Source organism: Moschus berezovskii, chromosome 9 (genome assembly GCF_049115385.1).
Source record: "Moschus berezovskii isolate FMDL1 chromosome 9, NW_MosBer_1.0, whole genome shotgun sequence".
Taxonomy (NCBI): domain Eukaryota; kingdom Metazoa; phylum Chordata; class Mammalia; order Artiodactyla; family Moschidae; genus Moschus; species Moschus berezovskii.
This window is the reverse complement of record NC_142468.1, coordinates 25,767,677-25,780,456: the sequence shown is the minus strand read 5'-3', so window position 1 is coordinate 25,780,456 and position 12,780 is coordinate 25,767,677. Positions and strand designations below refer to the sequence as shown.

The following is a 12,780-nucleotide window of genomic DNA, read 5'->3' as shown; positions in this document are numbered from 1 at the left end:
CATATGGGAAGAACAGACTCTGGACCTTCATCCCTGCCAAACTCTTTATCAGTTGAAATGAAGATAGGATTATGATAAATAGCGGCCTCTGATTTAGAGATATACCAGATTAAGACTTTGTGGCCTATTGATAGATAACTGTCTACAGGTTGCAAAATATGTTGCATATAATAGGAAACAGTAGGGATCATCTCATTGGAAAAGACCCTGATGCTGGAAAAGATTGAAGGCAGGAGGAGAAGGGGATGAAAAAGGATGAGATGGTTGGACCGTATCACCAACTCAGTAGACGTGAGTTTGAGCAAACTCCAGGTATCCTGCACTGTGGGTAGATTCTTTACCATATGAGCCACCAAGGAAGTGGGCTACAGTCCATTGGGTTACAAAGAGTCCAGCACGACTGAGCGACTAAGCACACAGCATACACTGTAAGGAAGGTTTATTGTTCCTGTTTTAGTAAGATATTTGTCTGTTTTATCAGTAATTTGTAGTACTTTAACACAGCACCATACTTGATTAAGTTGTCTTTTTTCCTCACATCCTACAAAAGTCTTAACTGTTTTGTTATTATTTCCTTCTTCCAACATGGGTGTATTTTCATTTTCTTCTCTCATGAAATAACCAAAATTTCTTGTTATAATTCTTGCAACTTAGGGTTTTAGGATGGACCGTTATCCTATCACCAGGGAACCTTAATTAGGCTTTTCTGATGTAACATAATTGGATGATAACTTCGTGTAAAATTACAAGTAGCTGTAAAGCCAACATGAAACATCGCATTCCTAACTCTTCAACTCTGTGCTGACCACAGAGCTATAAAACTCCCCCACAGCAAAAGGGAGCACAGCGTGCCAACTGACAGCTCTATTCTGCAAGATCCTGACAGCACACCTGCTCACCCCTTCACTTCTTCTAGGGATTCTCAAGAAATGAAAGGCTATTATTACCTTGAGGTCCTTCCTCCTGGCTCTTTCTTTCAAGGAGACATGACATGTGATGAAAGAATAAGAGGAATATGAGAGTGGAATCGCGATTTTTTTTGTTTTGTTTTTTCAGTCATGGGGGAAAGAGAGGTTGGGGTTTGGCTCTTTACTAAATTTGATGAAATTAAGGTTTGTCTTTGTTTCTACTGCTTTTCTCTTCTCTGTTCTTTTGTTTCTTACCAATGAGAAAAGCGGTTCTAGGATTCTCTGGGATCCTTTGTGTTAGAAAGAGGTTCTAAGTTAGAAGAAAGTCTTCCTGAAAAACCAAAAACTCCCCCAAACCTCTAGTCATGGAGTTATAGGACCTGCGCAATGTGAATCATCAAAAAAAAAAAAAACTGTAGTCAGCATCCCCTTTATGAACATACCGTCTGTGGACTGTCTGAAACCTCTTGCAAAAGTAACATATATGTATATAAAAGTTAAATGACTAAATTTGTTTCAGAAACATTAAGAACGACTTCAGGAGTCCTGTTTAGTGCCACAAAGCAAACAAATATCTTTGGACTTTTTTCTTTTGACACTGTCCTGCCTACCTTATCCTGCACTGCATAATTCACTAAGATATTACATATTTTCCATTAACTGTTCTTTTAGTCCTCAATTCAGAGTTAAGTCTGTCAGAATATCACTGAGGTCAGTGAACCATGAGCCTGATTGCTTTTGCAAGGCATTTCTGTTGCTAGTAAAAGCAGCAAACACCTCATAAGAATGCTGCATAGTCGTTCACATAGTGATATGCTAATTCTTAAGAATGTTGCTAACACTGCAGTGTGTTTCATATGATTGATTTTGGAACTTTTCACTCAACTGGTCCAAGCATTCAGACTGGCAGTAATAACAGTCTTTTGAGTTGTTGCTTAAGTAGAGCAGTGACGGAATTCATTTGACAGGTGACAGTTGTTCATTCAAGTTCAGGAAGAGATCTCTATCAGCCACTGTGGTTGAAAAACAAAAGGAAAGTGGCCCAGATGTTCACTTTTTAATAGTATATCTTTCCTTCATATTTTAAATGAGAACAGAGCTCATCCATTAAATGAGGATATAAATATTAATGTCATGTTAAAATCCCAAAGAACAGAGCTCACACATTTATGTAATTTTTTTTTTTTAAACGGCCACCTATAAATTAAAGAAAATCAAAGAAACCACCGCCCCCCCTTCCCCGTGCCTCTGGAGGTATCAACACAGGTGGTTAACTTTTGGTCTTTTTACTCATGCCTTCTCTAACAAGTCTCAGAGAGTTGAGTAAGAATTTAATCAGTCATATTTGGCCACACTGTAGCAAAGAAAATGTAAATCCCCAAAGTCCTGATAGTCTTTGTGGATGTAATTTGAGCATATAAATTCCTTCCTGTGACGTGAGCAGGAAGTATTACCAGTTTAGACAACTTACTGCTATTCTGAGCTTTCAGTATAGCACAGAATTTTGATCAAGATAGTGATGATAGAACATCAGAATTTTCACATAGATCAGAATTGCTGTTCACTCTGTGTTCAGTTGTTTTTGCCTGTGGTAAACAGTATGAACAAGATTTACTTTGGGTGTATATCTTATATGTCCGTATCTGCTGTAATTGGGAGCATATCTTTGGCTCACTGAAATGGGGCTCTTTGATATATTTTTCAAAGAATATGATATTTTGGCAAATAATCTCTTCCTAGACCTAACAATAGCCAGGTTCTTGAGAATTGTTCAGCAGAATTGGTCCCAGGATAAGAGCTAACATTTTTTGAGAATTACTGTGAATCAGGCATTGTATTCAGCTTTCTCCATGCAATATCTCATCCACAGAATAACTTGATGAGTAAGATACTATTATTAACCCTATTTTACGCATGAGAAAATTGCTGTTATCAATGCCATTTTCCAGATGAAGTAAAAGGGATGAAGTTAAATATAACCTATCCAAGATCACACAACAGTTAGGTGATAGAGAATATGAACTCCAATTTTTATGACTCCAGAGCCTATACTCTTAATCACTATGCACACATTCATGGTACTGTATGAATAGGCATTTGTTTTGCTATATTTTGTTTGATGTTGCTCCCTGCTCTAGCCTCCAGTGGAGTCATGAATCCCAGCTGTTGACACTGTTTTTGGAATGGCTGTTGAATGGGGTGGCACCTAGCTGCTAGACCCATTCAAGACCACACTTAGGGGAATTAAAACCTTATTCTATCTCTCTGTACTTATTTGGAGGAAGCTAGAACCTATGCGGGTACTGAGGGAAATCTCTTTAGGAAGCTTGAGTTCAAAAAGTAGACAGGTTTTCTGGTTCAGAATCACCAAAAAGTTACTAATGGCAAGCCACTCCAGTACTATTGCCTAGAAAATCCCATGGATGGAGGAGCCTGGTAGGCTGTAGTCCATGGGGTCGCTAAGGGTCAGACACGACTGAGCGACTTCACTTTCACTTTTTACTTTCACACATTGGAGAAGGAAATGGCAACCCACTCCAGTGTTCTTGCCTGGAGAATCCCAGGGAAGGGGGAGCCTGGTGGGCTTCCGTCTATGGGGTCACACAGAGTCGGACACGACTGAAGTGACTTAGCAGCAGCAGCAGCAACTCCCTTCTCCCCCCAAGTGAATTTAAGTTCTAGATAGTGATGTCTTATTGAAGATTTTTCTCAACTGACAACCCTATTCCAGTCCTCTTTGCTTTGACCAGTCTGAGCTCTATGAATTCTGTTTTTAGGAGAGTCCCCCTTCCTGAGTTCTGCTTCTTTCACAACAAGACAGTAATTACAGAAGAAGTCTTATGGACTGGAGCCCAAAATCTTTCCATCCTTGAAACATCTTTCATTACAGCAAAGCCCATTAATTTCTCAGTTCAGTTCAGTCACTCAGTCGTGTCCAACTCTTTGCGACCACATGGACTACAGCATGCCAGGCTTCCCTGTCCATCACCAACTCCCAGAGTTTACTCAAACTCATGTCCATCGAGTCAGTGATGCCATCTAGTCATCTCATCTTCTGTTGTCCCCTTCTCCTCCTGCCTTCAATCATTCCCAGCATAAAGGTCTTTTCCAGTGAGTCAGTTCTTCGCATCAGGTGGCCAAAGTATTGGCGTTTCAGCTTCAGCATCAGTCCTTCCAATGAATTTTCAGGACTGATTTCCTTTAGGATGGACTGGTTTGATCTCCTTGCAGTCCAAGGGACTCTCAAGTGTCTTCTCCAACACCACAGTTCAAAAACATCAATTCTTCGGCACTCAGCTTTCTTTATAGTTCAACTCTCACATCCTTGCATGACTACTGGAAAAACCATAGCCTTGACTAGACGGACCTTTGTTGGCAAAGTAATTTCTCTACTTTTTAATATGTTGTCTAGCTAAGGTGGATATTAAGCTTCTAAAGCCCTTTCTTTTGAAAACCAATAATTCTAATTGACTATCTGCAGGGCTAGTGTCTCTGACTTATGTTACATAAAATAGTAGCAGAGTAATGCTTTTAAACGGAGCTGTTATGAATTGACTAGCAGAGAGGAGGGCTCTTCTAGAGGTACTTGCTTGTAGCTGTGAAGATCATCCCTTACAAGAACTATCTATGCTCCTGACAGAGAACAGGCTTGTTGTGTACTAAACAAGATTTTTGAGTCTTAATCTGCCCTTGGCAAAGAGAATGACCTGATAAAAGAGGTCATCTGAAATATGAGATAATTAATAAGGACCGTATCAATTCAGGTTGAACTGGGCAGTCAGTTGTGTAACACCCAGGCTAGTTTGCACTGGTTCTTTACAGATGAATGGTGCTAACTTAACATATAATTTGTATATCTAAAATATTCTCTTGCTAGAAGACTGATGCAGCACTGTCTTTTTTTTTTAAACCAACGCTGAAGTCTTAATCTGGGCTTCTGTCATGGCTCACTGGTAAAGAATCTGCCTGCAGTGCAGGAGATGAGAGTTCAGTCCCTGGGTCAAGAAGATTCCTTGGAGAGGGAAATGGCAACCCACTCCAGTATTCTTGCCTGGGAAACCCCATGAACAAATGAGCCTGACGGGTTACAGTCTGTGGGGTCGCAGAGTCAGACACAATTTAGCAGCTAAATAGCAGTCTTAATAGAATGGCAGAGCACTCTTCATTGGTAAACAGGGATGTACTTAAATGCTTTTTTAAAAAATGTGTGTTCCAGAAAGCAGAATGCAGTATAGTAGAGTAAGCACTAGAGTCTGATAGTTAGCTCACCTTTGAGAAATTCTCTTAACTACTCTTAATCAGTTTCCTCTGAAAAATTGGAAAATGAGGGCGTTTAAATAAATGTGTGTTTCCCAAAATTCTGAAACCTACCACAGATTACTAGAGGTGACTTTAGGTGGCATGTGAGATACTGTCAGGCAGTTTTATGAAAAAAAAAAAAAATTAAACATTGACTCACTTGACTCACATAGCTGAGTTATTCCTTTTTCAGTCTTTTAATAGAATCTGAGGACTTCCCTGGTGATCCAGTGGTTAAGAATCTGCCTTACAGTACAGAGTTATGCAGGTTGATCCCTGGTCAGGGAACTAGGATCCCTTATGCTGCAGAGTAGCTAACCCCACACACCACTGCTGAGCCCACACCCCAGAGCCTGCATGCCACAGCTAGAGAGCTCACATGCCAACTACTGAAGCCTGCACCCTCTGGAGCCCACCCGCCGCAACTAGAGAGTTTAGGCACTGCAACAAAAGATCTTACATGATCCAACCATGATCCTGTGTGCCACTGAAGCCAAATAAATTTCTTAAAAAATAGAAGTCTGGCTTGAACTTGGAGCCCTTTATAAGCAAGAGAATTTGTATAGAATTTAATAACATAGTTTTGTTTGTAGCAAAGTTATAGTTTCAGTTGCCATATATAAAATAAATCAATTTAAGTTTTAAAAAGTGAATTTTTAAACATTAAATAGTACACATGGTACTTACGGATATGGCAGAAATTACAAAGGTGGTACATAAATGACTGAAGTTTAGAAAACTGAATAAGATTATCTCTAGGATCTGTTCCAGGTTTAAATTCTTTTGAATGTGTATTCCAATAGAATAAAAATGTTTTATGGCAAACCAAGTAAAAGAAAAGAACTTCCAACTTAGCATGTACTATGTAATTTTCTTTCATTTAGAAATATGTCATTATTGAGGAGGCTAAAATTTTATTCTATGACAGTTTTTTTCATTTATAAATATGAATACCCCTTTCTTAATACTTTACAGGATAACCGAGTATTGATATGTTTTGGATAGCATGTTTGTTGGTGATGATGTTGTTGTATTGTTCCTTTGTTTCACCAAAAGCAGTCTGGTTCTGAGTGAGGTGTTTGAACTGGAAATCATGAAAGTCAGTAACCATGTCGTCACTCTATAGGCTGTGCTCTGACTAGTACAGTGTTTGGCATGGTGTTGCTGCTGCTGCTGAGTCACTTCAGTCGTGTTCGACTCTGTGCGACCCCATAGACGGCAGCCCACCAGGCTCCCCCGTCCCTGGGATTCTCCAGGCAAGAACACTAGAGTGGGTTGCCATTTCCTTCTCCAATGCATGAAAGTGAAAAGTGAAAGTGAAGTCGCTCAGTCCTGTCCGACTCTTCGCGACCCCAAGGATTGCAGCCTACCAGGCTCCTCCGCGCATGGGATTTTCCAGGCAAGAGTACTGGAGTGGGTTGCCATTGCCTTCTCCGTTGGCATAGTGTAGTATTCGGTAAATATTTGAACAAGTGAATGAACAAATAAGTCAATACAAATATACTGAGTTCTGTGTCTTGAAGGTACAAGCATAGTTTTCACTTCTGAAATGAAATAGTCAATAGAGCTAGCTACACAGAAATTAAGGCCTTGGGACAATTATTTATAGAAGGTAATACTTTCTCTTGAGTGAAGTGTGGAGCTAGTTACATGGGAAATTTAACATAACCTTTTCAGGAAGAAATTACAAAAAGAAAGTAGCTCTGCTAATTTTGCTTTTGTTTATGGTCATATAGGAGAAGCTAGGATTTTCCTTTCTTTTTTCTCTTTGTTTTTTATAAGAAAAGGCTAGCTTTCTACCTTACCTTTTTTCTTTCTCATACACATACTACTTATCATCTCCACCTTGGGGAAAGCACCCTAATTTTCCTTGCCTTAGGGAGATATTAGAGCTTAATTTAAAATACCGCTCACTGTTTCCCTAAGCACTCTTAATTACAGTTTCTCATCTGATAAAGGTGCCCAGCTCTTTCTGAACTGGCATACGACGTGTGCTGCAATGCTGGTGGTAAATTTGTCTATTCTAATTTATTCGCTCAACATTTATTATGTGTCAAATGTTTTGTTCTAAGACTCCTGAGTTTTACATATCAGTGAGAATATTAACCAGATGCTTCTAATCCTTAGTTTTACAACTGACTTTCTAATAATCATGCAGTTGGTTTGAGTAGCATACCCAGATCATGTAATTTATTTTAAAACACTTTTTCCATATATAGAAAAACAAAATTTAAGGACTGTGTTTCATTTCAGTGAATATATTTCAAACATATTCTAGGTCTGCTCACTACAAGTACATTCTTTTTTTAATGGCCCAGTGATTAACTGTGATTCTAATTTATTATGCACAATGACATCATCTTAACTGGAGATATTTTGTATGTTTAGGTTAATATGTTTTGTTACTGAAAATTGAAGTCACTATATTTTATATTTGTGAAATCTTTCTGCCTAGTATGTTTGTGTTTTCTAGTTATTATTAATACTATGTGGTCTTTAAAATGTGACATAAACTCTGAGGATGCTGGTTATAACATCTTGGTTTGTTCTCAATGCATTATAAAGTTGATAGAACTGCAGTAACATTAATGGTACATAGAAGTTGAATTTCAAAACTAATCATAATTTACAGCAATTATCTCTTTTCTAACTTGAAATTAAAATTATTCAGGTATACAGTCAACACAGATTCTATTATGGTCACCATTGAAAATATAATAGGTCTAATTTTGGCCAGGCCAAAAAGATTTTAGAACTATCGTTATTTTGTTTCTTTAAAAGAGAGATGCTTGTCTTAAAATTGTAATCTTTAGATATCTCTAGAGTCATTGTGCTCTGTCATGAAAGTATGCAAGAGCCATTTGCTGTCATGACATGCTGGAAGTTTTGAGAACTCTTTGTTTAATTCAAAACAAACAATTATAGATTCCATATGTAAGCGCTATCATTTAATATTTGTCCTCCATACAGCAGAAAGTAACACAGTATTGTAAGTCAACTGTACTGCAATACAAATTTAAAAAAGAAAAACAGTTATGAAAAATAGGTCTTTGCCTAGGGGAACATGTCCACTGACAATATGCTTATTCCCTGATTAGATGCTTGGAGTTCTGGAAACCATCTTTATTTGGGTTATGAGGTATTGATATGGCAGCCCATTATGGTAAAAAAGAAAAGGCCACATACTTGAGAGGCAGACCAACCTGAATGTGAAATTCAGCTCTGTCACTTTTACTCTGGTACCAAGGGCAAATTACTTAACTTCCTCTATAAAATGAAAATTATAATACTTTGGAGTTTCTATGACAATAAAAGCACCCAGAGTGAGTTCTTGTCAAATGGTAGTTGTAGACGCAATACAATGTGATGATATGCTTTGATATTCCCTCAGGTGAAGTAAAGGACAAAAATGTACAGGTAGTCGAGCTCCCCATTGTGGACAGTCTTCATCCTCGTCCTCCATATTTACCCCTGGCTGTACCAGAAGACCTTGCAGATCGACTTGTACGAGTCCATGGTGATCCTGCAGTGTGGTGGGTGTCCCAGTTCGTCAAATACTTGATCCGCCCACAACCTTGGCTAGAAAAGGAAATAGAAGAGGCCACCAAGAAGCTAGGCTTCAAACATCCAGTTATTGGGTAAGAACCTGATTTGTTCCTCCTAAACTGATATGTAGTGACAGGGGTGCATAACTTTAGAGTACAGTATGAACGTTACAAGGTTTAGTATAATTTTCACAGCCACACCCCAAAACAGAGGTTCCAGTGTTTACCGTAGGCCACAGGGAGATCATTCTTCCTTTCTTCACTTAGAACAGCTGAGTCATTATAATTTAGTCACTTAATAATTGGTTCATTTATTCGTTCAGCAAATATATTAAAACATATTTCTGAAATTAGCTGTCTCTCCTGGGGAAAAGAGCAAAATTTTATTTTATTGGGAGTATTTTAGATACTATACATGCTTCCTATCTTACTCTAAGAGGGCCATGAGATGGGGCTCTCACATTTATAGCTTTTCTTTCACACCTTATTCTTAGGTTGCTTTCATTGCCACTGGTGATTATTTTGCGTTTTTGATATTCTGTTTTCTTTTTTGTTTTGGAAGCCATTTTGAGAATAAAGATTTCATTTGTAATCTAATGTTAAAATTGTTATTTAAAGTTGTCTCTTAGCCCACTTAGTAATTGCTGTGTGTGTGTGTATTCAGTCTCATGCTTATGTTAAGGGAAATGTATCAGGAAATCTATCAGGAAATCCTGGAAGCAAAAAAAAAATCCAAAAGAACACCTTCACTCACAAGCATGTGCTCTGTCCTATACCCATACATAAAAAGTTATGAATAAGGAGTTTTTCTGTGTTCTGATGCCAGGTTTCACACCACAGGAAATGTTCTTTGCCTAAAGGAAAGAATATGAGAGTTAAGTGACCTTGGTAATACTACTGCCCGTTGCCTAATTCTGGGTCAAGTTACTTAATTATAGTATTATTGAGCTTTGATTTTTTTCCATTTGTAAAATAAGGAAGGTAATACCTCCCCTAAAAATGATGATGTGATAATATAAGAATGAAAAAAGGATTTTGGTTCTATAGGGAAAAAATGCACTGTAAAATGTTATTACCTTTCAGAGAGACTGATGCTTAAGTAATTCCTGAAAACAGATTTGTAGGCTAGACTATGGCATTCTGCAGCTTCTATTGTTTGTAATAAAGTCAGCTGTTGATTAATATTAATACATGTGTTGATTCATTCACCTATCTGCAGAACATTTATTGAATACCTGCTACTGTGGGGGACCAAGATTAATTTTTTTTTAATGACTCCTTTCAACTCATTACAGTCCATGGGAAAAGAGACTTAACAACTAACATTATACTGGGAGAATGTGATTAATGCCCTGAGGAAAAGCATAAAAGTCTTATGAGAAGTCAGGGAAGGGGAAATGTACTTTCTGGACCAAGAAACCCTTCAGAACCACAGTGTTAGAACAGAATTTTCAAGGTGGAGAAAGATGCAGGATAGTAGTTACATTACTAAGATAACTTCAACTGCATTATCTCAGTGATCCTCTAACACAGTCCAGTGAAGTAGGCAGAGATAACCATTTTACAGAAAATCTCTTCCCAAAGTTCCAGAGTTTATAAAGGCAAAACCAGGACTTAAAGCTTCTTAACTTTGTTTGGATAAGCTGTAGTTTTACATAGCAGAAAGCTACCTTTATTAATTTTTCATGGAGCATCCCCCACATTGAGAACTGGCCAAATATAGAAACTTGAAGTTCTGCAGACAACTACGTTATTTGCACACTGAGGTAGTGTGTTGTCTGAAAGAGGGGTGCACTAGAATTCAAGAATCTAGGAGTCTAGACTAGTTTCTACCACTTAGCAAGTTATGTGACTTTGGACAACTTACTTGGTCATTCTTGGCCTTCGTTAATTGTCACTCTTTCTTTATGTATTAAAAAAAAAAAAAAAGCACCGGGTTAGATAAGTATCTATTTAACACAAGAATAGACTTTTGTGTCTACCCATCATTCATTCCATACTCCAAGGCCAAATTTGCCTGTTACTCCAGGTGTTTCTTGACTTCCTACTTTTGCATTCCAGTCCCCTATAATGAAAAGGACATCATTTTTGGGTGTTAGTTCTAAAAGGTCTTGTAGGTCTTCATAGAACCATTCAACTTCAGCTTCTTCAGCATTACTGGTTGGGGCATAGGCTTGGATTACTGTAATATTGAATAGTTTGCCTTGGAAATGAACAGAGATCACTCTGTCGTTTTTGAGATTGCATCCAAGTATTGCATTTCAGACTCTTTTGTTGACCATGATGGCTACTCCATTTCTTCTAAGGGATTCCTGCCCACAGTAGTAAATATAATGGTCATTGGAGTTAAATTCACCCATTCCAGTCCATTTTAGTTCTCTGATTCCTAGAATGTTGACGTTGACTCTTGCCATCTCCTATTTGACCACTTCCAATTTGCCTTGATTTTTGGACCTAACATTCCAGGTTCCTATGCAATATTGCTCTTTACAGCATTGGACCTTGCTTCTATCACCAGTCACATCCACAACTGGGTATTGTTTTTATTTTGGCTCCATCCCTTCATTCTTTCTGGATTTATTTCTCCACTGATCTCCAGTATGCAAAAGTAGAAAGTCAAGAAACACCTGGAGTAACAGGCAAATTTGGCCTTGGAGTATGGAATGAAGCAGGGCAAAGGCTAATAGAGTTTTGCCAAGAGAACGCACTGGTCATAGCAAACACCATCTTCCAACAACACAAGCGAAGACTCTACACATGGACATCACCAGATGATCAACACCAAAATCAGATTGATTATATTCTTTGCAGCCAAAGATGGAGAAGCTCTATACAGTTAGCAAAAACAAACCAGGAGCTGACTGTGGCTCAGATCATGAACTCCTTATTGCCAAATTCAGACTTAAATTGAAGAAAGTAGGGAAAACCACTAGACCATTCAGATATGACCTAAATCAAATCCCTTATGATTATACAGTAGAAGTGAGAAATAGATTTAAGGGACTAGATCTGATAGACCGAGTGCCTGATGAACTGTGAATGGAGGTTCATAACATTGTACAGGAGACAGGGACCAAGACCATCCCCGTGAAAAAGAAATGCAAAAAAGCAAAATGGCTGTCTGGGGAGGTCTTACAAATAGCTGTGAAAAGAAGAGAAGCGAAAAGCAAAGGAGAAAAGGAAAGATATAAGCATCTGAAGGCAGAGTTCCAAAGAAGAGCAACGAGAGATAAGAAAGCCTTCCTCAGCGATCAATACAAAGAAATAGAGGAAAACAACAGAATAGGAAAAACCAGAGATCTCTTCAAGAAAATTAGAGATACCAAGGGAACATTTCATGTAAAGATGGGCTTGATAAAGACAGAAATGGTATGGACCTAACAGAAACAGATGATATTAAGAAGAGGTGGTAAGAATACACAGGAGAACTGTCAAAAAAGAGCTTCAGGACCCAGATAATCACAATGGTGTGATCACACACCTAGAGCCAGACATCCTGGAATGTGAAGTCAAGTGGGCCTTAGGAAGCATCACTATGAACAAAGCTAGTGGAGGTGATGGAATTCCAGTTGAGCTATTTCAAATCCTGAAGGATGATGCTGTGAAAGTGCTGCACTCAATATGCCAGCAAATTTGGAAAACTCAGTAGTGGCCACAGGACTGGAAAAGGTCAGTTTTCATTCTAATCCCTAAGAAAGGCAATGCCAAAGAATGCTCAAACTACCGCACAAGTGCACTCATCTCACACACTAGTAAAGTCATGCTCAAAATTCTCCAAGCCAGGCTTCACCAATACATGAACCGTGAACTTCCAGATGCTCAAGCTGGTTTTAGAAAAGGCAGAGAAACTAGAGATCAAATTGCCAACATCCGCTGGATCATGGAAAAAGCAAGAGAGTTCCAGAAAAACATCTATTTCTGCTTTATTGACTATGCCAAAGCCTTTGACTGTGTGGATCACAATAAACTGTGTAACATTCTGAAAGAGATGGGAATACCAGACCACCTGACCTGCCTCTTGAGAAACC

The 12,780-nt window shown here is 38.4% G+C and overlaps 1 protein-coding gene across 15 annotated transcripts in view; it reads left to right on the top strand.

The window, feature by feature from the left end:
- FUT8 (fucosyltransferase 8) overlaps positions 1–12,780 on the top strand; it is a 452,301-nt gene that overhangs the window by 407,540 nt on the left and 31,981 nt on the right. For all 15 annotated transcript variants that reach the window (XM_088839526.1, XM_055437108.2, XM_055437112.2 and 12 more), the window contains one exon: positions 8,599–8,845. In XM_088839526.1, coding sequence (XP_088695652.1) covers positions 8,599–8,845 — 247 coding nt within the window. The remainder of the gene's footprint in view (positions 1–8,598; positions 8,846–12,780) is intronic.